Source organism: Leptosomus discolor, chromosome 5 (genome assembly GCF_034619465.1).
Source record: "Leptosomus discolor isolate bLepDis1 chromosome 5, bLepDis1.hap2, whole genome shotgun sequence".
Lineage (NCBI taxonomy): Eukaryota > Metazoa > Chordata > Aves > Leptosomiformes > Leptosomidae > Leptosomus > Leptosomus discolor.
The window spans coordinates 41,204,842-41,231,698 of NC_141395.1; the positions used below are offsets into that span (position 1 = coordinate 41,204,842).

Sequence of the window (26,857 nt, forward strand, 5' to 3'; positions counted from 1 at the left end):
GGTTGGATATTATTAGCTTTTGCAGAGGAATTCAGTTACATAGGTCAGGATGTGATTTCTCCCAGTCCTGAGTCAATTCAGATTTGAGCCCTGAGAAAACTTTTGGCAGTATTTTTTTTAGTGTGGGGAGGGACATGCAACATCAGAGCACCAGAACATCTTGTGAGTGTTGATATTGCCAAGCGTTTGTTCTGATTTTTCCATTATTTTTTAATTTAAGCTAATATTAGAACTGCAAGATGAATCTTTTTGTTTCTGCTTGGCATTATGCATGCCTGTATTGCCTTTTATTTTCATTCAAAAACTCAGTGGTAATTTGCAGTGCTACCTTCCCATGTCTGTGATTCAATTCAAGAAGAAAAACCTATTGCCATTTTAAATCAGGAATAATCTGTCAGAATTTTAACTGGTCAAAAACCAAAATCCTTTTCCCCTATAGTTTACAGCAGGAAGCAGGATAACCAGGAGTTCTGGCAGAGAAAGCTCATGCCCAAGTCTGAAGGGGAACGGAGATTCCCTTTTTCCCAGTGCACTAGTTACCTGTTGCTATCCTTAAAAGACCAGGAGGATCCTTGAAAAATGTAAAATAACTTGATGACAAAGCAGAACAGGCTATTTAACCGTAACAATTCAAGAAGCTTAAAAACAACTGTACTGGGTCAGCCAAAGTTCTGCCTTTCCTGGCCAATAATACTACATCTAATAAAACTATCAGAGAGAATTATCACATTCCACATTTAGGTCTATCCCCTCCAATAACTGTTCCCAACTATTACTTGGCTTTGAAGCTCACTTCTACCATTTCAGATCTAAACAGGCATTGGATACCCAAAAGACCATCCATTGTTTCTAATTGTGATAGTTACTGTAATAAAGGGTATCTCCTTTCCCCACAAACCTTTCATACTCGTTCCTCCATGGGAATGTTTCTTCTTGCACATTGCTGGCCTCACAACACTTGATCTTGAATTTTTAAAGCCAAATATTTGTCCAGAACAATAAAGTTCCCAGTCCTCCAAACACTTCTCCCTGCAAGTCACTCCACTGAATTACTTCCATGCATAACAGTCACGCATACAAGTGAACTCTGGTAGGATCAGGACCTTAGATAAAACACAAGTTGTAATGTGTCTGTGTCCAAACCCATTAAAGATTACAAGAAGCCTGTGGAAATTAATCTTGCTTTATAAGTAATCCTGTATTTCCATAGGTTATTTTTTCTGGAAGTGATTTTCAAAGAGCTAAAGAAAGAACACACACAAAAGGAAAGAAAATGCTGCAGCAAAGACACCTAAAACAAACCAACACTGCTATTTAAGTAGTTCGAGAACACCCATATCAGGTAGGATTACAGAAATAGGCAAGAACTACAAAACGAGGCGTTTATTTCTTTAAAGGGTTCCCTCCACCCTTTGTTCCTTTTCTGCACAGAACACTCTGCTGTTCCTCTGCCTAGACTGTACAGCCATCATTCATGCCTTTTCTTCTGCACACGGCCCACATCCTTTTTCACCATGAAAAGAGTTAAATGCTCTTTTTCCTCCAAAGAACAATTTTTTATTTTTCCTGACAAGACCTTTTATGCAATTAGCTAGAGAAGCCATGGCCAAAAAGAAAACGCCACATGTAGAATCATGCCAGAGAACAGAGTAGGTAGTAACTTGTTGAGTCTATTACCAGACAAAATGTTCGAATCAATGGTGTGTTCTCATAAATCAACAGCCATATTTAGCCTTAACCGTAACCATCCCTGAGCAAAGTGGAACAGAGAGAAAACACTTAAGGGAAAAAAAATGGTGATGCTTCTGAAATGAGAAGGGAAGGAAACAGATAATGAGACATCTCCCAGACAACAAAGGTATTTTATAGGTCAGAATTGAGGTGCCACAGCGTTCAGGGCTGAGCAGAGACTTCAGCAGAGACTGCCAATCACACTGACTCATACTAAGTCTGGTGATGATTTGAGGATGTTAAAGAACCATTCAAACCTAGTCAAAACTTGGACATTTATGTGGGTCATGCACTAAAACAAAACTTGAGCCCAGAAGTGCCAGAACTCTGTGCTACACGATCAGAGACAGAAGGGCTTGCATTACAGACCAAAAGAGATCATTCTTTTTCAATTACACTTGACAGATCTAAGTTATTATAAGAGGAATAGGTTTGGAAAGGGGAGAGCAGTAACAGTGAACCCAAGAACAGAATGTAACTCAAGAAACAGCACAAAAATCTCATAAGATCCTTTTCTTTTTTAGCTGGGAGTGGAAGATAGTCTCTTTTCACTCCTCCATCTTTTTTCATCCCCTCACTCTTCGGGTTGAGCTGGTTTGATTCAGATTTAGGGCCCCCATTCATTCCAATTAGATGGCTTCTCTCTAAAGCTGTTTACCAAACCATGCTATGCTCCCATTGACAGGATTTCACTGCTTTTCAGAAAAGGAATTGATTTCTCACATACCACAGTTTCTAAAGGTTCCTTCTTCAGCAATGTCCTCCACAGCACAGAAACACTGAGTAGTTCTGTTAAAGCAGGGGCTCTTAACCAAAGAAAGATATTTTGCCTGCTGGGAACCCTGGCACACTTTTTACAAATTTCATTTGTTCCTTTAAGCAAACAGTTTTACTAGAACTGCATCCTCCATATGAAGTCAGATAGAATTTGCTTCTGCTTTTGCTTGCAGTCCTTAACACATTGTCAGCACTCCCACTGAAGCAATCGCATTGAAAATAAGAGTTCCTTCTTCCAGTTCTGACATTTTCACATTGTTATGAGATTCTGGAAAACATAATTGGATATTTTTTTAGTCCCTGCAAACATTGAGACAATAATAAGTAACAGATTCAGTGAGTTTTGACTTGCCTTAGAACCAGGTGTTTGACATGTACTGTATGTCTCAAATGTATTACACACTCCAATACTTTTATCAAGAGCTTAAGCGTGTGGTTTTTGGTGGTTTTTTTTTACACTCTCCTCTCACCATCAATATGCAACAAGACTTTCAGACGTTGCTGACCACCAGTTTAGTTTTTGCATAGTCCCTTTTCAGGGACACACAGAGAAAGCATCAGGGTGCATGAACTTTGTGGGTAATCTGTCAGCTAGGTATAGTGACTGACATGCAAAGAAAGTGTCAAGGTACTATGAATATCAAAAATAAATGCTGGTCTGCATTTCCTCTAATCTACCCAGGTAGTTTTCTCTTTTTTTTTTGCACTCAAAAGAGTGATCCAAATAACAAACACCAGTCTGACATTCACACTCAGTGATCTCCAATGGGCTAAAGCCTCGCAGTGACTGTGGTTGCAACTCAACTTTTTGAGTCAATGCAGGTGCAGGTATAATGCTCTTCTACTCCCTGGTTCGATTTTCAGGCTAGTTACTGACTATGGGAAGCTGCTGACCTGCAGCTCCACCTTCTGTAAGTCTTGGTTTACAGCATGGTTGGGCCACAGTGTGGTAGGGCCTTTAATGCCACGTAGGTGGAACCAAGAAGGATTTCCACCATAAAGCTCTCCTCTACACTTCCAGCATGCTAGGCTCAAGTTTAGAGCAAGTTCTTACATCAACTGGATTAATTTTTCTTTCAGCATTATTGCCTTAGAACTGTCTCTAGTAATGAGTACTTGTTTCTAGGAAGTTTCAAAAGGGGAGGGCAGTTTAAAATTGTTCGAACAATTATTACTGTAAAACAGGCTCAAAATCATTCTACATGTTTGGGAGATCCTACTCATTCAAGAGCTGTTCATTGTTCAACGTGGGACATGCCTGGTGTGACCCGCTTGAGCCATAGATGACATGTAGCTTCTCAGATGGAACAAAGATACAGGAGTATCCTTGCCTGTTCATGGAGTGCATGCTGGCTACTCATTTTACCCTGGTGTTTTGTCATTACCAACAACTGTAAAACCAGCTTATAGAAAATAGTTCAGGTCCAGTTGAATCCAAATTAGCATCTTATGGCAAATGCATGAGACAACCCATTACGATGGTTGCAAGTAGAATGATGCCGAAAAGTGAATGAAGAATGTGAACTGACATTCATTACATTTAAAATGGACTTTTGACCAGGAAGATCAATGACTGCATTTTTCTGTGCAGATTTACAGGCCAAATGAATCCTTGGTTTGACCTCTGAACTCAGAAGGTTTCATAAAAAGAGGAATTTGTCTATAAGGGTCATGCATGTGCATGCTTTCCAGGCATTACAAAATTGAAGTTGTAGTCGTTTAAACCTAGAAGAGAAAGGGGAAAACCCACAAGAGGTCAGATAGGGAAATGAGACTTAAGAATGCTGCTCCCAGACCAGCGGAGAGCTATTGATATGCTAAACAACAGTACACAGGAAAGGATGAAGTCCAGAAAGAAAAAACAGATGTTCCTGAAGAATTAGCATGACTGAAATGTGTGGTCACTGCCTGCTCTCAGGGTCACGGATGACCATGGGAACTTACATTCTGCATTGCCCTCAACCAAAGACCCAGTCCTTGGGCAGCTGACTGGTTAGTAAATGGCTGACACTTTTCTTCCAGTTGTGTGAAAAGATTGGCATTGCCTTCTCACCTCAAGTTATTTTTCGACATAAGCACTTGCTGTAGCTGCTACAAAAAGATGAGATGAACCATGTCATCCCAAACAGCTGTACCAGCTGTGACCAGAAGAATCATGAAGAAAATACAGATTATAAACAAACTGGAACCCACTTCCAGATTTCAGAATTTGATAGAATTTCTAATGCACTCAGATGTACACTCATCATACATACCCAAAGGGTAAATATTTCCATCTCCAAGAGCTGTAAATGATTTAAAAGTGAAAAAGCCAATACAAATACCAAATGTAACACTAATAAATATTGAAAGCTGGCACTGATACCACATTCAGTGGGTGGTAGACTCCAAACTGATCCTTCACCCACGGTGCATATTGCCTTTCCTTCCTCCCAGCTGGCATTAGTAAAGTAGCAACAGCCAGCGTATCAGATATTAAGAAATTTGTTTCTCTAAGCCAGACTTGTAGCAGCATTTAAAACAAAATTGAGCTATTTTCTGGCTGTTTCTAAAAAGTGAAACATGATCTAACATTAAATAAACTAGATGATGCAGTTTTTTGAGGCCAAAATCCCATTCTTAGTAGATTTTTTTAAAAAAAAATACACTAACAATGACATAGCTTTGTTCATGCAGACTGGTTTCTGGGAATGCAATGACCAAAGTTTTGCATCTGTTTGCATATAGAACTAGTAATTGTTGAACATGCACGTCAGAGCTTACAATCACAAAAGAATGTTTGTTTATTCTTTTGTACTTGGTAGTACATTAATACCAGCTAGGGATCCAAACCCTGCACATGGTACTATAGAAACATAACAGATGCTCTGTGCCAAGGATCTCTGTTTAAAATTGAGTCTACTGCCTGACAGTAGACTAGGAAAGTCCCCTAAGGTACCAGTTGTTTTAAAAAAATGAAAACAATTTTTATGAATCACCTTGACCTTTCTGAGCTATTTTGTCCTCAAGGGAAATTTCATTTCATTTAGAGGAAAATTTACCATTCTATTTGAAAGTAGCACAAGGATTTTTCAGAAGTGTCAGAATTTTCTTTGGAACAGAAAATCTTCCTGCTATTACCAAACAAAAATCTTACTGATATAATCCAAAAAGCTACAAAAGTGAGAGAAGTTAAAGAGTCTTAATATAAATGGCCTTCGGATTTCAGTTATTTATATCTTTTAATCTCTTTCTGAAAGGTCTGGAAGCACCCTATGTTATCTCTGCCATTCATGAAACCTTACCGCAGAGTCACTTATTGCCCCCTCACCAGCTTTCATCGTCACCTAATTGTGCAAGTTCACGGGAAATTTTTGAGGGTGGAGATCCTCACATGGAAATACAATCTGTAATTTGTAGATCAAAACTTGATTTAAATGAAACTATTTTTTTTAAAAGCTGGATGTTGAAAGCAGAGAGCAGAGCTATAAACAAACACTTTAAGCTAACCCTCTCAGCTATGAAGTAGTGTGCAGTCCTAAGAAATTCCCTTTCAGTGTTTGATGGGCCATGGGACAAGAGACATGGGTTGGTAGTTGTTTTAATGAATTTACTGGGCAAAAGCCACTGTCATAAGAAGCGATCTGGCTCTCTGTTTTTTGAATAGGAGGTGAGGGAGAGTATGCTTCCCCACCATCTAACATCTTTGTCAACCAGATGAAAAATTATGGATTTTAATTACTTTTTTACTTTGTTTCTCACACAGCCATATCGTAGGCAAGTTTCCTGACTATCCTACTGAAGAGGCAGGAGGTTCAGTGGCTATTCTTTCTCAAAAAACTCCAGAGCAGGTACTGTCACTCCTGTAATGGAAAAGGTTAATGGGATTGGGGAAGGAACTGCCACAAAACAATTTTTCATAACGATGGCCTCTAGTACTCCAGGAACCTTATAGTTAAAAAGCTTTTTGCTGCAAGTGGAAGGATTGTTTTCTTCCAGGATAAACCACAAAAGTCACATACCAAAATTTGTTCCCTTTCAGGATGCACAGCCACTTAGTCATGGCAGAAGGCACTCAGGCATGCAAGTTACAGATAGCTAAATGTCTGAGGGAGCTCAGGGAAGAGGGCTCAGCTGCAAAGAGCTTCTCTCCTGTTGCAAAATCCATGTAGTTAGACTGGTGCTAGTAGAAATAACAGTTTAAAGAGCCTTTGTTTAAAATATGTCTTCAAAGCTACCCCAAAGGCTGAAATTGGTTCCAGTGTGTTTGCATTCAGTATCAGTACAGTCTAGCAATTATGAATTTAGTTTAAGCCGAAAAGAGTTTCTTATGCAGGAAGGCCTAAGCCTTGATTTAGTGCCAAGGATCATTAAGCGAGTTTGAACATTCAAGAGAAGGAAGTATCTTAGTTTACCTTATGTACTCTTGTAGTGAACCTGATTGTTTTTCCTGGTAAAATCCCCCTTCTCACTTCTCTGGCTAATAAAAGTGGCTGATAATCTCTTCCTCGGATCATCTGGATGTCACACAGAGAAAGTGATTAAGACCAGTTGAGATAGTGAAGGCAGTGGTTAGCACTCAGAGGCGTTTCCACAATGATCTTAGCAGGATGATGAGTCTGCTAAGGGAAGCCCTGCACACAGGAGCAGGATTTGGCCCTTGAGTGAACCAGGTGTGGTGGCTAATAGTAGGCTAGGAAGACTGAACGGTCAAAAAGTGACCTTTGTGGTCCTAAAGCTCTCCTGTTGAGACAGACTGTTCATCAGCTGCCTGCAACTGCTGGTCTAACACAGGTGCGGTAAAACAATTATTTTGGATTTGGTCCTTCTTGGAATCATAGGGAAAAGCCTGGGGCATACTAGCAGTCTCTGGGTGGTTTGAGGGGATGTAAATACAGACTAGTCCAGCATAAAGCACAGTACTCTAACCGCTAGTTACTCTGCTTACAAAAATATGCAAGAAAACTGCTACAAACAGCTCTCAGTGCCTCACTAAAGCTGAGCTCAGGCTACACTCCTGGTTTTAGACAAGGTCAACATGCTGGCCTCTGTACCTAAGCCACTCTGTTGTTCAGTCCCAGAGTAAAGGAGACCTGTTGGTTAAGTTTTCATCTTCTAAAGCAAAAACACATGCCAGAGTCAAGAAGGCTTCGCTGGCTGCTCTAAGCAGCAGGGGAACCACCCAGCAAGTATGGCTTATTGCTGGAGGAGGCTTTAGGGAACATGATTCTAGTTAGACATGCTACCAACAAGGATAAACACGACTCAAAGAAAATGTTACAAGAAATTATACTGAGCAAAACTGGATATGGTAGTAGAGTCTGGAGAAATATATTCTTCCTGTCCTACCCCCAGCTTTGAATTCCTACCTTTAGCTATTTTGCTGTGTTTCCTAAGAAGCTGCTTTCTCTCTGCCTAAAAAAAAAAATAAAAGGAAGCCAGAAGTCTAGAGATTGTTTTACTGCCTGTTTCCCCTGCATAAAAAAAAAAGGAAGAAAAAAACTGCATCAGTTTTCCCAACAAATTTTCACTAGCAATTACCTGATTATCAAAGTTTTTTCTCTGTTTTTAGCCAGCACAACCAAGAGCAGAATGTCACATAACCTTAACAGATACCCAAGATGCAGCTGGCAAAAGAAAGTTCAGTACTATCATGATTTTACCTGAATGTCAGACAAGTAAAGCATTTTTTGTTCAACTGAGTTAGCTGCATATTAAAAATCCCTAAGGCAACTGGTTTTGTTCCACACTGGTCTACTGGGCAACGTAGTAAATGAAATCCTGGCCCCATTGAAGTTAATGGGAGTTTTGTCCTTGACTTCAGAGAAGGCAAGATTTCACCTCTTGTGTATATTAGCTTCTGTGAATGGGTTGGTTACTCCCAAGTTAAACTCCATGAAAAATCAAGACTGAACTGTATTTAAAAAGTGAGCATTTTATAAGACTTCGGTAAAGACACTTTGGGGAAAATAAAATACAAATTAATCACTTCACGAACCATTGCTGCATTATTATACATTCTATATTTCTTTATCCTTTGACAACTCTGACCTTACTTGACTTTGTAATGTCACTGGCCTTCTGCACAAACTGCTTTCATGACATTTTACAAATACCTTTCAAAAAGGCATGCCAAAGAGATCTTGATGCAAAGTACTTGGTGGTTTAGTCAGAAAAATATGTACTGTCTCTTGACTGAAAAGCTTTTTTCTACTTTACATACTGTTCAAGAGAAGTTTAAGATTGAGACATCAGTGTAATCTGCCTGCATCTGTTTCAGATGTCTATCCATAATGGTTTTTTATAGTTTGCTCCAAAGATAATCATCAGATGTGACAATTTTTAGCTTTGCCCTTAGACTGCTGCCCACAAAATTGTGATCTCTTCCTGTAGTTCATTAAGTCTCAGCACCCTGAAAATAAGCCAGGAGTTGCCATTTAGCAGCACGTTCCTCCTCTCCCAAGTCCCCCTCGTTTCCAATATTAACTTACCAGAAAAAAAAAAAAAAGCTTACTTACTAAGATTTTGGTTGTACATTCAATTGCTGCATGGAGGACAAGGTCATTTCCATATTACTGTAATGGCTGTATCTGATCCAGCAGCATCTAGAGAAGAGGTGAGAAAAAGTATCAGTTAGCTGCTGTGCAAACACATACTCCTGATCCTTGCTTGGCCCTCTGTGCGATATTATGCTGCTAATTATTAGCATTCATTATTACCAACAGGTAAAAATCCCCATGAATTCCAGTAATCTGATTGTAAATGACAGTGCAAAAGATCCTCCATAGTTAGTTAATATTTAGTTAGTAACCCTGACTATTTCCCAAGTAGGGATAATGAAATGTTATGCCATCAAGTACTACAATATTCACACACACACACAAGTATATCTTACACAGAAATGAGTGTGTCACAAATAGCTTTAAAGTGTCAGAGAAGGACTCAGGAGGCTCTGTGGAGTTGTATTTTTGTATCCAACATTTTGAAAATACCTTTTTATCCTGACAGCAAATACACTAAGGTTACTTTTCAGTTTTAGAAGTAGATGCCTACAGTTATGCTCACCTTTATTCCTTCTGTTCCACACTATTCTGGATGCTCCTTTTCAAAGTTATCAGGCTGGATTTTCACAAGTGCTAAGCACACAGTGCCATCAGCTGGAGCTGGGCACCTCAAAGCCTTAAAGTACTCTGATTATTTAGAGTTAACCATGCAGGAGGACAGAAGTGGTACTCTGTCTCTGTTAAGCTACACAATGGGAAGATGCGTTCACCTCCAGACAACGATTCACTGCAATGAAACCATTCAGCAGGTAGACTCCTAGTCCAGCAGCTCTCCACTGCCTGTGAACATGATCTCTGTTGGCTGAAGTCAGTAGTCTAGATTGCACACCTAAAGCCAGACAGTATCAGCAACCCCTTTTCACCTCTATCACCCACCTTCCCTTAAAAAAAAAACCAAAAAAACCCCACCACACACACAAAAAACAGCACCAGCCTACACCAAGCAAAGCTAACAGATTTCTCAAACACATTCAATGGAGACTAACATTTTGAAGCATTTGCTGGAAAATAAACACAAGTGAGTGAGTTTAACTGGTGAATTAAACTACATTTGGGCAACATCTGCCAGATGGAAAAAACCTAGAGCATGTATCGTGGACTGAAACGCATGACAGTCTATTAAAGCCAACTAAAATTTTGCAAGATCCCATAAACCTATGAAATCCCACCCTACATATTTAATTCATTCCTGCAAGAAACAGATCACTGGGATTGTTTTTACCAGCTTAAGCTTTGCTTGCAAGTGCACACCCAGAAGTAAACAACACTCAGAAATGCCTTGCCAGGAGAACACTACATTATTGAAAGCTACACAAATGCATTTGCCTGTAAGAGGAAACGAATCCAGAACACTGGCCCTCAGCTAGACAGAGTCCCAGGCCTGCCATGATGAAAAGAAAATCTTCTCCAGCTGACAAATAAAATACCACCACCTTACAGGAATAATCAGCCTATAGATAGAGTTGTAAAGTGTCCTCAAACTAGGGGTGCAGGGTATGGGGAAGCACGTTTACAGCATGCTGCACATTATGAACAAGTGATGCAGTCACTTGGGCATCCGATGGGCAAATGGGCAGTCCGATGTTTGGCATGCTACTCTGGGACATCAAGGTGGCATTTCTTCCCATCTCAAACAGTCCTGTTTTCTTGAAGAAACTTTTTTTGTCTTAGATTTCAGAATAGCTTTTTCCTGTAAAGTTAATTAATACTCAAAGAGCACGTTTTCTCTCCAGGAATACTAGGCTAAGTGCACGTAAGGTGTTTCTGTTCAAAATGGTGTTGAAGCCAGAATTACAAGACTCTGAGGCTCTCTCACCCACAGCAGAGGGAGATCCAGAATTCCCAAACTCACTCTATCCCTGCATTTTATTTATACCCACACCACTAAAAGACAAGTTCAAGTAAGGTCTTCTTTCAAGGGATGAAGAAATGTTCTTGAGGAAGAACATTTACCTCAAGTATCAGCTTGCCTGAGCCAACACCAAGCTTTCTATGGCTGAGGACAGCTGAACATAAGCGAGTCCTACTGGTAGCTGGAGGTTTTCATATACTTGGCTCATATGAACCAACATCAGGCATTTCCATTCATAGGCTGCACTCTGCTTTAATTCCCCTCTCTTTTCCAAAAAAGGGGATTTGCACTGCAAGAGTTTGGAAACACACTTGAATTGAAGTATGAATAGAAAAGTCAGATCAGCTTTTGTGGGATGTCAGTTTAGAGGGAAATCACTTTTCAGCCTCGGAAGAAAACGTTACTGGAGAAGTCATCACTAGCACAACAGGAGTCCCACATCAAGACTAGAAAAAAAGGCTGAAATTCATCTGCTCTTATTGAAGCACATTCTCTTCCTCAATATTAAGAGTTTTCTAAGTGCTTTCAGCATCATCTCAAAAAGAGGCAACCTGGCAAAGAAAAAGGCAGTTTAAAATAATTTAGGAAGACGTCTGCTTTTATTTCCACGATGAAGTTTTGTTCAGGGCAAAAAAATGTAAGTGAATTGCTTAGTATCTCTAACTAACCTTTTCTTGCCCTTCCCTTTCTTTCCTCTTCTTTTGTCAGATTCTTCAGGCATCTTCTTGTAGCCAGAAGGGAAATTGTTCTGCATAGAAGAGTACAAGCTATTCAAGATTAGATACACAGCCAGCTTCACCCCAGCTCCCAGTCCTCTGCAGTTACAGAGCTGCTCAGAGCAGAGGTGAAAGCAGAGCTGGAGAAGCTGCATCTGACAGCAAAAAGGAAAAATTGTATTTGCTCTGTCGTTCTCTTTTGGGAAGCAAAGAGCCACTTCAGAAAAGTCAGGCTCCACATGCTGACAGCATTGCCAGCTGCATGGCTTTGGAGAATTTCTCCAAAACTACTTGGCATCTCTTGGCATAGACTACATATATGTTGCCAAGGCATCCAGGAGAGAGGCCGTACAGGTGTTACTTGGATGCACACAACCTCTGCCTGCAGTCACTGTGCATGTTTCTAGGCTTGGCTTCTTGTGTTACTGTGCATTCCACTTGGTGCTAACTACAAGCACCATTTTCCTCTGGTCCTATGTGAGAGGATAGTTAGTTCAAGACATAACACCATAGCTCATACTGCAGTTCTGAAAATAGTTCTGAAAAAAAAATTTTCTTGCCACCTTACAAAACAGATGAAGGCAAGACAGAACGATAAGGACATTCAACAATTCATTCCCATTATAGCAGGTTGATGAGAACAGAAACTCCCTTTCAGTATCATTCATCTGTATAAAAACATGAAAGCAAATCATTCCAGAGTCTGGATATACTTAAAATATCACCATTAGAACTCAAAAACACTGCTTAAAATTAAAACCTTTGGTCGATCACATGTGTGCTTACAGGTATCCTGCTGGATAAACCCACCCCTGAGATGCTGGAAGTAGTTACAATTGCCCTGTGGTAGGCAGTCAGAGCAGAGGACAGAGGTGGAGATGACAAGGTTGGATTTCTGGCAGGGTACTAGCACTACAGAAAAGAATACACTTTGAGTAACTCTGTTGGTTTTGGATAAAACAGGCCTGCTGGGACACTAAAAACCTATTTTGAACTCTAGTCAATGTGTTAATCTATCCCAGGGAATGAAATGCTTCACTGCTTATCACCGCAAGATATGACTGAACGGTACTCGGGGTTTAAATTACCATATTTAATTAAATGTAAGATACTGAAATGCTTGGGGAAGTCTACTAATGAAATTTCACTGGCTGCAAAGTGTAGCCCTTGTCTTTGTCCCCTTGCACTGTCCAATCTTCAATACATTAAAAGGCATTCTTTAGAAAACAAATATTTTTACTGCTACAGGAAACATGTCTTACAGTTGGAAATGTTTTACTTTTCTACTCTTTCATTGTACTGCCAATATTAATGGTTGATTAATAAACTTCAATGGCCACAGGTTTTCTGATTTACACTCATCACTAAATGATCTTCGAATTCCTCTCAGGGGCAAGAGAACACAATGAAAGGTGCCCAGGAACAAGAGAACAGTAAAAAAAGTCAAATTTCACCCTCTGCCTTTCTCAGATAATAAAGTATAAATGGCCAAGAAGTAAAGTTATGGAAATAGATGTAGCTGTACCCAGTTATCAGCTACTTCTAGCTTGCAGGGATAAAGATGCTAGTCTGTCCACGTATGGTTGTCAGAGTTTGTCACAATATCTCTATCCAATCTCTCTCACCCACTAGAACAATTTCAGTCATTAGTCACATACTGAAATTAGACATGCCTCAGGGCAATCTTTCAAAATCCATCTCTATAAAGTCAGTCTGCCTTAGAAACACTAGGACGAATTCATAATCTGAGTCCAAGTCCAGAGGGAACTCAGTTGTATGTCATTAGGATATTGTGCTTCTGGGTGGTTGCAGGAATTGATCTTACTCCATAAAAGCCCTCATGGTTTGGGATTTAGCAGTCGCCTCTTTCCCAGTGATAAATTGGGATGGTCAGCACCTATGCTAAAGTTTGCAGGTGGGAGTGCCCTTAGCATAAATTAAAAGGACTTCTCAGTAATGGTCAGCCACTCTGGAATTCATAGAGAGCTACCAAGCAATATATTGGATATCATGTTTCCCCAATATTGAAAATCTGAAAGCAAGGGAGGAAAAATATACACTGGTTCATAGCTCGTACAAGCACGTGTCTAACACCTTGCAAACGAAAATATTTGACCAGCTCTTCACATTCCTTTCTGTCTCTTTAAGGTTGCTGCAGAACTGGCTGCCAGAAAGGAGATGGCTTTGCAGAAAAAAGCCCAAGAGGGGAAAAAAGAAAAAGAAGGGAAGGAAAACATTAAAGGAAAAAACCCACAGAAAACTGGAAATAAAGTAAGGCTTCCTGCAGTAGGAACAGTTAGCAGCTTGTGAAACCAGAGCCACAAGTCCAGCCTATTCAGGCACATGTGTGCAGAGGCTATTAGTTTACATTAGAGTCGTCACCAAGGCTTCAGGCTTGGGTTCAGAAGACACAGGAGCTGCCTGAGCCCACTCCCTCTCAGCCTTTCAATCACCTTGCTGGTTCTGGGGAATTGAATTTTACCTCTTATTTTCAGGATGACCATTTGTGTGGCCATGACTCAGCTCAGTGAGAAGAGCTGATGTAGATGCAAACTGCAAGACATAGATGAGGGGAAAAAAGACTTTATGGCTTTGACATTGTTGCCAAGACAGTGTGTGCACTTTTCAAAGCACTGTTGCTTTTTTTTATTTGGTGCAGATAAAATGGTGCCCAGCTGTCTAACCACTTTGAGTGTTGGGTACAGAGAAGTTAGTTACTGCTGCCCCTTCACACAAGAACTAGGAAACAAGAACTTTAGTCTCAAGTCAGATACCTGCAGAGTTTGCATGCATTTCAAGCTGATTTATGGATACAGTTCTGTGTAGGCCAGCTGCGCCTTTTGTACTACAGACCAATATTTTGTAAGCCTGTAAATAGCAGTCATGCATTTCCAGTCCACATTCTTAAGGTTTGAACTATTTTTTTTACTTAAAGTCATGGTGAACACCACTTAATGTATGATATACTCCCTGAAATCTTTGATATACTAAGGCCTGGTTTCACAGAAGGTATGCTTCCAAATTGTTTCAGGAGCAATTTCACTGAGGATAACACCTGTGAAATAGTGCAGTGGCCAGAGGGCATCTTCAAAAGCAAGCTATGCAACAAAAATTATAGGCTTTTGCTGAAGCAGCAGCTTTTGTTTATACTATAAAGTAAATGAGAAACAAAGTCAAAACAATATATATATGCTTTTTTAATAAGAGTCATTAATCTCTCACTGAGTATGTGGAGGAGAAGGGTGAGTTTTCTGGGGCAAAGCTTACTCCTCATGGCAAATTTTACACAAATTAATTTTAAGTCCTAACCCTGGAACAACTATATAACAAAAAAGATGCTTTTCTTGGACAATATCCATTAATCTGGCCAAAGCTCTCATAACAGCTAGCCAGGAACCTAAACTGCATTAACTTAGGAAGCATCATTCTGTCTAATAGGGAGGTAGATATCTAAGCGTTAACTTGTAATGTAGATAGCATCTTTGATGATTGAAAACACTATTTGGGTCATACAAAACTATGTTTGAGGTTTTGGGCTTGAGTTTCTTTTCCCCTTTGTAAATGAAAATCCATAGCAGGCTGAAGGAGCAGCATAGGTTAAGTATGTTTTCCAGGCTCTAAGCCTGATCTTGCATTGCCAGTTAGGAAGGGTACTGGCGGCTCCTGTACAAACAGGACATTTTTTAATTTCTGGTCACACATGTCTTCAGACAGTCATTTGTCATCAGCGTGACACTATCACAGCATTAGCGAAGGCATCGTTATCCAAGCAGTGGAAGGTGATCACTGATGCCACTTCGTTGTCCCTTAGTAGCAGAGTCAAGCCAACTTAGGGGAGCGACAGAGGAGAAAGGAATGTAAACCTAAGCCAAATAACACTGATACCAAGTTGTTTGTTGTCCCTAAGACTTCTGGTGACTTGTGCTCATGCAGAGTTCAGCTCTGTGGGACCACTTCACGGTGTGACCCCTTAAATCATCACATACACTGAAGGACTCTACAGGAAAGATCAGATAAAAGTACATGTACAAAGGCAACTGCTTAGGATAGCTTTTGAAATCAGAGACTTTAAAAAGCATTGTCATTCACAGTTATAGAACCCTGTAGCATCTCAGCCCACTTCCTTTTGGGAGGATTCAGGAGGGTGTCCTCTAATGGCTTTACCCTTGTCCTTACTCCTTCCCAACTCAGCTGGCCCAGAACAAATTCCTGTGATGCCTCTGGTCTCACACAGGCAATAAAAAAGGCTGTTCCAGACCCTTCAGTCTAAGTCAAAGTGAGACATCAATGTTCAAGCACACTAAAAATGCCAAACCCTACCTGAGCTTTTGAAACTGGATGGCAACTCACCCATCTGCTTAAAAACCTGACTTTCACAGGACAAATTTGATTCCTTGTTGTTTTTACACATTCCACTAGGTAAGAACCAACAATACCAAAAATTAATCTCAATCCTCTCTAAGTTTCTGCAAGGTTGTTTTGAAGCGTAGTGAAATAATATAGAGCTCTGAGGCTTTATAACTTCATGTCATTCTCATCTCTTCAGCCATCACAAGTCCTGTCAAGTAAAATTCTGAGCCATTAGATCAGGTTCTCTATGGTTCATTGAGAAAGAACAAAGGGAACATTCTCTCCAAGGTTATAATACTGACAGGGGAAAAAAAATAGTATCTAAGACCAGTTGAGGAGTATTTGGAAAAGTGGACTCTTATTAAAATAAGTATAGGCTATAAATCATAGTGATGCAGGCAGAAAAAAGCCCTGCTCTTAACTTCAGTTCTAAAAGAAAACAAGAGTTTGATCCCAGAAAGAAATTTAAATATTTCTGAAAAGCATGATAGCAATCTTTAAAAAGGCATTTGATATCAAAGTAACTTTGTTTTCTTTTCTCTGCAAGGTGCTGATTTGATTTCCCATTGGGCACCTAAGGAAAAAAAAAGCCAAACCTTCAGCACCATATGATCCCTCTTTTCAATAGAAAGATTAGACCACTCTGGACTGCTTCACCCAGCAACGTGCTGCAGCCTGTCTCGCCAAACATGAGCAAGGCTGTGCATCCCTAGATTTCACCAAGAAATGTTTAACACAGACACATTTTGTCCTTAGTGAAACCCATTAGCAAAATCTCCATAGCAAAAGTGCACAAAAGAGTGAGTCAAAGTTTTCCCTGCTGTTGAATGAGAATCACCCTTAGTGTGGGCTAGGCTTTGGAAAGCTTCAGAAACATATTCAAACTATTCTTTTCATATCTCTGCTTAGATTGAAACATGTACTGTTGGTTCAAGTTGCCTTAGTGTACTTAACATAGAACAAGCATGGAATCAATCAACTGAACATAGAAAAAATACATCAACTGACTTCAAAGGAAGAGAAGTTCTTTATATTGACTCTTACATTGTTAACAGAGGCAAGAGGGAACGCAAAACATTCTGCAACTGTCCTTTAGACACAGTGGTTTTGATTAAAATCAATGAAACTGACACAGCAATATTATTTACATCAGTGTATAAAATCATTGAAGCTAGTAATTAAAATGATTTCTGGGCTTATTTGTAACAATAAAAGAAACATTAGTGTGTCCTATGCTATTAAGAGGCTACAAATTAATAACTCGTTTTTAGGCTGTTGGGGGGGAATTTTTTTTTTTTTTAAATAGCAGTTACCAGTATATTCCTCTTAAAGCATCATGGCTTAATAATTTTCTATAAAATATCATGGGAAAATGTTAAAAAATGGATTCTGCCTACTGCAAAAGATCCAAGGATGAATCTCAAAATGCCACATGCTACAAAAACTGAGAATACATTAGAGTAACTGGGAATGTGAGCTCTGGGTGTCAAACCCTCAAACACTTGCTTCTATTTTACCAAATCGTTCTTGATATTTAGTCAAGAAACTCATAAATCTTCTTCAAATACATCTATAAAGCACAGGGTAGAAGTGATAAATGTATTTAGGTTTTGCATGTCCTTCTGGGCCCAAACTTCAATTACTGTAATAACACTTTAATTAAAACCAGATATTTAATAATGAACATGACCTGGCTGCGTCTGTGTCTGCTGATAGCAGGTATGCAATGGCACTTAATTACAGAGTGATATTTAGGGGGTTTGTTTCATTTTACTTATTCCAGAAACTACAATTAATATTTTACTGATAACCAGTGAGTTACAGACTACATATTGGTTAGCAAAGTCTGATACAACTTGTGTTGTCTTGCACATAGATTAAAATGAGATTTCAATAGTTTTGAATTACCCACAAGTTGGGAATTCCTTTTCGGGGGGAGGGAGCAACCCTACAATAAGATTAACTGAAAAAATAGCAAGGTAATTTCATTTACGTGTTGCAAGTCTCCTACCTATACTACATGTTCAAACAATCCTAAATTTATTCTTGCAACCTCAGTAGGGCAACTGATGAACAGATACCCCTTCTCTTCTCTCAGTGGGATATTTCTTGTAGCTTGCTAGGAAGATTTTGTTGATGAGACAACATCATCTTATTCATCAAATTAAAACAAATGTTTAACTCTCTAGTGAAAATTATGACATTTTTTCATACTAGCAATGTTTCTACATCTTAATATTCTGATTTTTATTTTCACCCCACCCTCCCAATCCAGGAAGAACAGGAAGGATGGAAAATGGCTCCCAGTAATTTCCTTTCAATAATGGAGGAAGGAAACAGTCAATACAAAGGTCAGTAAAAAAAGATAACAATTACAGCTGGAATGTTCTTCTAATTCAGCTTAATCTGAATATCATTCCCATAAGGTCAAACAGTGCAGCTGCCCAAATGATGGAACATTATAGAAATGAAGACATTAGATAAAAATGGTACTTAGGAAGGAAGTCTCTCAGTACCTCAGGTCTTCCGAGGAGTCTCTCAAAATCATCAAGCTAATTGTAGAGGAAGGTATACAATTCTAGATGAGTGAAAGTGGCCAAGCTAGAACCACAGTGCATTGATGTTCACGCAGGGGCTTTCTTGGGTTTTCTGAGGGCAACAAAACAACAACTGAATAGCAAATAGTTCAAAACTGCTATGCTGTAGATCAGGCTTCAGCATCAATGTTTTCATGCTCCTGTAATGCTTTATCCTGTCTTCCTCTCATTCATGGAAAGTGTCCGTGGATTCATTCACCTACACAGTCTACAGCTAGTCAAATTATTTCTGATTATGTGTTTTAAGCAAAGGCACAAAAATGCTGCTGGACTATGAATATACTTGCTTCATCCAAAGTGTGTGCAAACATAACTTGGACTTACAGCTAGGAAATCGACTGTTTTTCACTTTATGAAAGCATCCAAAAGTAGGGGTTTTCAAATTTAAAAAATGGTTTTCACAAAAGGACATCTTTTCCACATCTCTCCTACCCTCTCCTCTACACTTGATGCCTTTGTCTGTCTCATAACTTGTTGTCTTCAGCGTGCACCGGAGATACACATGTGAGTTAGCAATCACTTGTGTTGGGCCTGGAAGTGAGTATGGAAGCTGTGCACTTGTCTGAAATGGAAAGGAGCACCCGTCTCAGGAACTGTAAGTGAATAGCACAATAGGACTCCAAAGGTCAGACAATCCAAGGTCCTCTGTCACAAAGTGTGCCTGATCAAAGCTTTTAGGGTTGTTTTGGGGGTTTTTGTTTGTTTGGGTTTTGGGGAGGTTTTTTGGCCTTTTTTTTTTTTTTTGCTTTATTTCATGCAGATTTTATTCTCAATTATTATTTTCTTTTCCCCATCTTACAGTGTTAGGGGCTTGATAAAATTCTTTATGTGAACAATCTCCATTATTCCTTCCTGCTGACAAATTACTGGCATCAAGTTTTCTGCCTGATTTGGGTTGACTGGAGAGAAAGAAGCATACAACTTACTTCCTAAATATACACCAGCACAGTTTGGCCTGACCTCTGACTTGTAACAACTAGGATTTTCTTACATGGTATAGATCATAAAGCAGTTTTATGGCTAAAGAGGAATCCTCCATCCCAGACTCTACTCTTGAATGCTACATCAGAACCCCATTGAAGTCAGCAGGAGTTTTCAATAAGGATCGAATTCATCTGTGCTTCTTTCCTTAACTGTCCAAGAACATTACTTGTGTTTTTCTAGACACTCAGGACAAAAGAGCACCTTGCAACTTGAAACTAACAACAGCAAGACTAGCGTTCCCAGCCAGTCAGTCCCAAGAGCAATAAAGGAGCAGTGTAGAGGCCCTTTCTGTTGCAAAGTAGCAACAAGAGAGCAGGAGGGTTTCACATTGCTACCTGGGCTTGGCAATATGCTCGTCCAGCACTCTAATGAGTAGGTGATGTAGTAGCTGTGCTTTCCAGTGTTCCCACAGTGCTGCTTGGATCCACTGGTGAAGCTTTGCAGTCTAACAGGCTTCCAAAAAAGTGCTGAACTGCGAAGTCACAAACTCCTTGTATTTGTGCAAATAACTCTCCTCCAGGTTGTAGAAAACATGTTTGGCCGTAACCTCAGAGGCCTTAAACAGTGCTTCCCAGCATGGCAGTGGATGCCAGTGTTAGGAATAAAAACATTGCAGATGTCAAAAAGTTAGTTTAATAGGAATAGAGACTCCTAAACTTCACTACTGTCTCAAGTAATAACATGTCAGGGGGTTTATGAAAGGGTAGAGGGGACACGTTTGTCACCCAAACTGTATCTAAACACCAGTACTGCCATTCCTAACTAGATACCTACTTTGAGCTCTGCAAGTGTATAACTTTTTGGGTTTACTCATGTTGACTTTTTGTATGAAGATGAGCGCTGAATTGGGTGTGTTGTGTTCCTGTATATCTCACAGGGCCTCCCAAGGTCAACTCAGGAGCCTGTTAACTGTCTGTGGAGCCTATGTTCCTATTCAGGGACCTGACTTGAATGCCTAAAACCAGTCAGTGTGAGTACCTCCATCTCCCCATTATGTACCAGCAGCACTTGCAGGTACACTGCAGTAATATGCTCGGGTAGGTCAGGCACAAGCAGCACCCTTTTGTGGTAGATAAAGGCTCCAGCCTGGCATTCTGAGTTAAACACAGATGCTCATCTCCAGCCCTTCCTTGCTAGAGCTGACAGCTACTCCCCTAGCTCTAAAGACACAGAAGGAGGAACCATTTTCTGCACAGAGCACAACCAGAAATCCTCAGAGTGGAAAGAGCTTTCTTGCAAGCTTCAAAGAATAGCTGCAGTTCTGTCTTACACACAGTAAGAGTCTATAACTATTCAGTTAAACTTCAGGTGTGGTTTTGGTGGAGATTTCTCCCCTCCTAGGGAACCGAGTCTATTCAACACCATATTTATTTTTAGTAAACAGCTGTTAATTCCTCCATGCAGCACAATCCCCTGCCTCATTCACAAGCACTTAGTGCTTTTTATTGCAGGACACCCTTTATCACGGTACTACCTTGTACTCTGGCCATGGGTAAGGTTCCTTTTCTCAAGGTCTCCAGAATCAAATCTATAACAACTTCTGACCAGAACAATGTGGGCAGTTTCTTGTATTTTTAATTTTAGCCTGCTTTCATTTCAGTAGCAGAATTGTTTAGGAAAAATGAAAAATTAAAAAAAAAAAAAATTGAGTTTAGTCTTTCTTCTATTCTTATGTAGAAATAGCTCCCTTACTTCAATGATGGTTTTGAGATTTATGCACTAATAAATCTGAACTTCTATGCAAATTGCAATAGTAAAGGAGCTTGATTAAGAAAGGCTTGTATCAGATGCCTACAATGGAGTAATTTAAAGACCCTTATGAGTGTGTCAAAAGTTTACCTAAATGATAGCTGACCAAACAACAAACATGTTGATTTAGTCACACACCCCCAACACTTTTAATTAAGAAAGTCTTCCCATCTCCTGGAACTGGTTGCTTTGTTCGTAGGTTACTTAAATATTTAAAAGGATGTTTATAATTTTTCACAAGATCTAAGCACTTCAGTTACAGGCTTTTCCATCCACTTTTTTTCCCCCCTCCTCTACCAAGCTAGAGCTACTACCTAAACTTCACTAGAATTCATGAAGACTTACTCTTCTAGAACTGTATTTTGCAGTTTTGCTAGTTGCTGAACTACATTTTCCAAGCTCTGAAACACTTATTTTATGTGCTGTGTGTCATCTCCTTTTACACTGGAGTGGCAAGAGTTTTTGTGGAGCAAATGTAAGCAACCTGAATCATTACCTCCATCTTCATGGGTTTTATTTTTGCAGTATCCTGTGCTGTGGGGCAGCAATATGCTATGGCCAGTTGATATTTATGACTTGCTCAGTGTTGCAGAGGATATTTGAGTTCAACCCAAATACTCATGGCCCAAACTAAGGTGTGGTGCTATTACATGTTTCTAACTAGGCATCAAAAGATTCAAATCCTTTTGCCAGGAGGCTGAAAGTAGTCATTTTAAGAAAAGCTTCATGCTTCAGATAAATATATTTCAATTATTAGTCACAAGCTGTTCTCTGAAATTCAGGAGTATTGGAATTACCTACTAATCTGCAGAGTGAAAACTAATGGTGCCAAGACGGTGATGTTAGCAGTCACATTAGAGGACTGTGCAGTCTTTTGAGTCCTGAGCTAAAGACGTATGCATATAAAATAATCCAAAGATAAGCATGCACTGTTTTAGAAGAGGTGATAAAAATTACACTGCATACACACACATGCAAAAATATCTCCCATAGCTGGATGGCCCTGTCTGTAACCACATACCAGGCTCTTTCAACTAGCCAGTGAAAACATAACATACTTAGTCTCCTGACCTTACTTTCCAAATAACTTTGAAACACTTAGTTGATCTATAAAAGAACAACATAGCATCTAACACCTATGAGTTATTGATCTCTTTCCTAAAATTAGGGACCTCTAACCTAACGGCTAATATAGCACTCCAAAAAGCCTCGTTGCCAGGTAAATATCAGAGGCAACTGCCTAATCTGTGGGGACTCTCACTGGTTGACCTGCAGTGGATATTAACCACTAATCAATTCACAAAATGACAACAAACAATTATGAAAAAAACAGAATAAAATTCTGTGGATGCCTCTATGAAAAAATAAATTTCTAAAACCTAGTACTACTGTGAAAACATAGCACTTGCAACCTGTTGACCTAGTCAGGAAAGTGTTTAAAAATTCACATAACTCCCATGTAAAATCCCCTTTCCCCAAGGCTGAAATTCCAGGCTGATAACCCTGGAGGAGGTACTTTTTAACTAGGGCAAATCGGCTTTTGCTCTTGAAATATTACATGACATGTGTCATGCCATCTAATGACCCACAACTAATTTAAAGAAATTAATGTGTGCACCTTTTCTGTTTCTTTCCTCATCACTAAAAAATCCACTGTCCTTCTCCATCTCTGCCATTTTCAGTTATGAAATTAAGAATACTCACCTGCAGAAACTATTCCCTATGTGCAAAGCCACAAAAACTCCGCACATAATCGGACACTGAAAATTTGTAGGGAATGGAAATAGCAGCCAGTATTGTATGTAACTGGACTAAAACTTGAATGATCTCCTATGGGTACTGTGAAAACCTGCCTGAATTTATAGTGCTTTAGAAATGGCAGCGGTTACAGGAGAGAGTACCCTGTACCAAACAGATTCATAAAGGAGCCTGTGTCTTGAAGTGGAAAGCTGTTGTTTTAAATCATCTGAAAATTGAATTGGCACATGCTGCTGGAGATTAGCTGTCATTTACAAAGACACTATTGGGGCTTGAAATGCAAGAAATGAATTGTCTTCCTTCAGATTACCTCAAGAAAATGTAGAGAGAGAGGTGTTTCCATTAAAAAAGGTACCTCTTGCTAATAGCGTAGAATTCAGTTATGCTCCAAACTTGCCAGACTTCATTTAGTTTTCTTTCTAAAGACCAAATTGCTGTTTCCCTCAATAAAAATAAAGAACTGCACCTCAGGATCATTAGCTACTTTATCATAAACAGGGGGTTTTTTGATCATCAGTTTGCACAAACTTGCTTTGTTCCTGGAGTTAGGTCTCCTTATTACTTATCCTTTGCACAACGCTAGGAAATGGAGGTGGGTCTTGTCTCTTTCTGAAAGACTTCAACTGCCTCTCAATTACTGCATCAAGCTTAAAACTCCATGTGGTCGTGTGTCTCTTGTGGGTTAGATGCAGGTTATTGCTCTGTCAGAATCGCTGTCCCCTCTCACACCCATTTCCATATGCTCAGTGCAGGCTTTTATGCCTATTCCAGTGGTCCTGGCCCATATTTCAGCCTCCTGTGAATTACTACATAGGCTAACTCACAAGGCTGCAACAGCTTTAACTTAGAATTAGATAACTGAGCAGGAGAGATCAAGGAAAATTCCTGGTTTAAATTAAACACTTTCATCTGGTCCCCAAGCCTGCATTATGCCAGCCAAGAGACATGTGTGGAGAGCATACTCCTCAGGACAGGAGTCATCTTTGTGACTTCTTCATGGTAAAGATTTAAGCACTATGCTGTTAAACAGAGAAAAAGAATGCCAACTTCAGGCACAAGCAAATTCAGCCAATACTATACTACCTGCTCTTAAAGATGAGGAACACTCCAGTCATTCAGCTTTATAACCTCCATATCCCATTATCCTCCTGAAATCTAATACTGATTTACAGTCCAAGGCAAAAAAAAAAAAAAAAAAACCAACCAAAAAAACAACCAAACACCTTAACCTCAAGATTTACAGATCCCAACACAACAGGGCTCTGAACTCGGTAAGGTCCCTAGAGCCTGCTACTTTCACACAGCTAATAATTTAATAAAAGCTGCCTACAACTACCTATTTTTTGCCTCCAGAAGCAGTTGGAGGAATCAATGGCTTCTGTAACTTTTTCCCCCCTTTCTTCTTTCTTTTGGATAACAGCTGTTTGGCAGAACAGAGATGAGAGTTTGGATTTTCTCCAGGATCATGACCCAGAGCTGATCAAAGAAGACAAACGGGAAGAAGTGGAGGAAGAGATCAGAGTGCAGGTGTGCTTACAATAGTAAGAGGACACTAATAGTGTGCATTGCCTGTGTATATTTCTCTGCATAGCTGTAAGAACTGGCCCTGGCATAGACCTTGCCTCCTTCCAGAGTCCCAACTATCTATTCTTTGCTTTAATGCTTGTTTAACTGAACATTTGTCTGAGGTGTGATGACAGAACGGAACACTTAGATTCAAGTGTGTTTGTCTGGATAGGTTGATGAATTGATGCAACAGAAACTGAAGAATCTCAAACTGGCTGTGGATGGAGAGAAGAGTGACAAACAGAAAAAAGGAAGAAAAAGTGAAAAGGTAAGAGCAGCAAGTTGGGAGAATTCAGGGTAAATCTCAGTTCTCTGCCTAGATACAGTGGTATTCAATGCAAACCCTAGTCTCACGGATAACACTGCCAAAATGTAAACCCTAAACATTTACTGAAACTCAAGTTAGAAGGATTTTAAAAAAAAAAATCTATTCACCTGTGGCTTTTTTCAGAGCCTTTTCCTTTAGCTTTTATTATTCTTTAACCCTTATAAATACTGTTTAGGATAAGTTGAACTCTTCCAGAGGTAAATCATTACAAGATAGGTCAGATTTTCAAGAGTGATATACACCCTTTTGAAATCCTGTGATGCAGTCAAACAGGAAAATCCAAGCAATCCCTTTTTAAGGTGACAGGTTCAGATTAATACAGTCTTTCCAAGGAAGGCACGGATCTGGATGCCAGTAAGTTTTCCAGCTGCTGGCTGTTTTCCTCCTAAATGAGGACTGGTTCATGTGTTTCAAAATTGTACTCCAAAAAAATTCACTTTGAATGTTTAGGTGTAACCTTTCATTTATCTATAACACCACATAGATCACATGCAGTCAGATACACATTCATTATGTTACTACTTACTATTGAAAGGTTTGGGAACTTGCAATTAAGCCAAGTTTATTTAAGCATGTAAAATAGATTAAAGACATACATTATTTTTAATGTGTGTTACCCACGAAAACACAGCACACAGGTTCACATCTAGTTTCACAGCATTACCGTACACAGAATTCCACAGCTCGTGGTTCCCCAAATTCCTTACCCAAAAATTTAAACTATAGATCAGTCAGTGCAAAATAACTCAAAGCTTACAGTCTCTACCATTCAATCAGCAGATCCACTTAAAATCCTCAGGCAAATAGCCAACCCTAATCTCACATTGTATTTCATTTCTATAATCCTTTTAGCATGCGAATACTTGCTGTTGCTGTACTTCTACTCAAATTGTCTTTAAAAGTGCTCTTTCACCTGACAAACATGCAGAGGCAATTTAATAATGCAAGACCAGAGTGACTTTGAAAACTGATACCAATTGGATTGCTAAATCTGTTTCAAAAATGGGGAGGCTTAAGATATATAGACAAAATATTGCAACAATCTTCCCAAAGTTGTCGTTTAGATCAGCTGGTCAAAATTCTGCTTCAAAATATCACACTGGACTTATAAAGCTTTATGTTAGGGGTTAGTGGTGAGGTTTTTTCCCTTCCGTATAGTCTTGGAATGGGTTTGGGTAGAAGGAGGTTATTTAACTTGTTTTCCCAAGTTGTGCCAGTAGCCTGAGAGAATGAGGAGGGGGGAAAGAGAGGAAAGACGTACTAATTAAATAATACAAGTTCCCTAAAGATTTTATCTGAAAAAACCAAAACCCCACAGTTCTATTTTGGGGACAGGGAATGGAAGGAGGTATCCAGTTTCAGTCAAAACTCGCCTTCCCTATGCAAAACAATTTGAAATGTCCAGTTGGCATTGGCAAAGGCTTTTTCCAATTAGTATTTGCATAAATACCTCAGGCCATAAACCAATACAGTGTGTGCATACCTGTGCACACAGACTTCAGATCTGCTTTATGAAAATCTGATCTATATAAGAATAGTAGGAGATGGAAAGATTTGGAAGCAGGTTATTAATTTGTTATTTAGCAAAAATCCTCGAATTTTTCAAGGCATGTGTTACCACATCCTAGGTCACATATCTCCCCTGCCCCGACAACTATGCAATGTAAAATAATAGTGGGTTTGGATTCTCATTGTAGCCATGAACACATCGGGAGCACAACGTAAAACTTTCTTTCCCCAAAAAGGGATATTCTGCAAAGAATAGCATTCTCAGAATTCAACATTCTTTGTAGAAATCAAACCTTTTTCTGCACTTTGTCAGTGGGGAATGGGCAGCCAAGGTAATTTCTTTAAGTGAACTCTTACAAGTGGAATTTTCTGTCTACAGGCAGTTACCCCAAATTCAC

At 39.5% G+C, this 26,857-nt stretch overlaps 1 protein-coding gene across 1 annotated transcript in view; it reads left to right on the forward strand.

Moving 5' to 3' along the window:
• The window catches only part of DRC11 (dynein regulatory complex subunit 11), a 106,934-nt gene that overhangs the window by 44,521 nt on the left and 35,556 nt on the right, over nt 1-26,857 (forward strand). Inside the window, exons 8-12 of the mRNA XM_086465993.1 lie at nt 6,254-6,338; nt 13,767-13,889; nt 18,244-18,319; nt 24,477-24,583; nt 24,795-24,890. Coding sequence (XP_086322119.1) covers nt 6,254-6,338; nt 13,767-13,889; nt 18,244-18,319; nt 24,477-24,583; nt 24,795-24,890 — 487 coding nt within the window. The remainder of the gene's footprint in view (nt 1-6,253; nt 6,339-13,766; nt 13,890-18,243; nt 18,320-24,476; nt 24,584-24,794; nt 24,891-26,857) is intronic.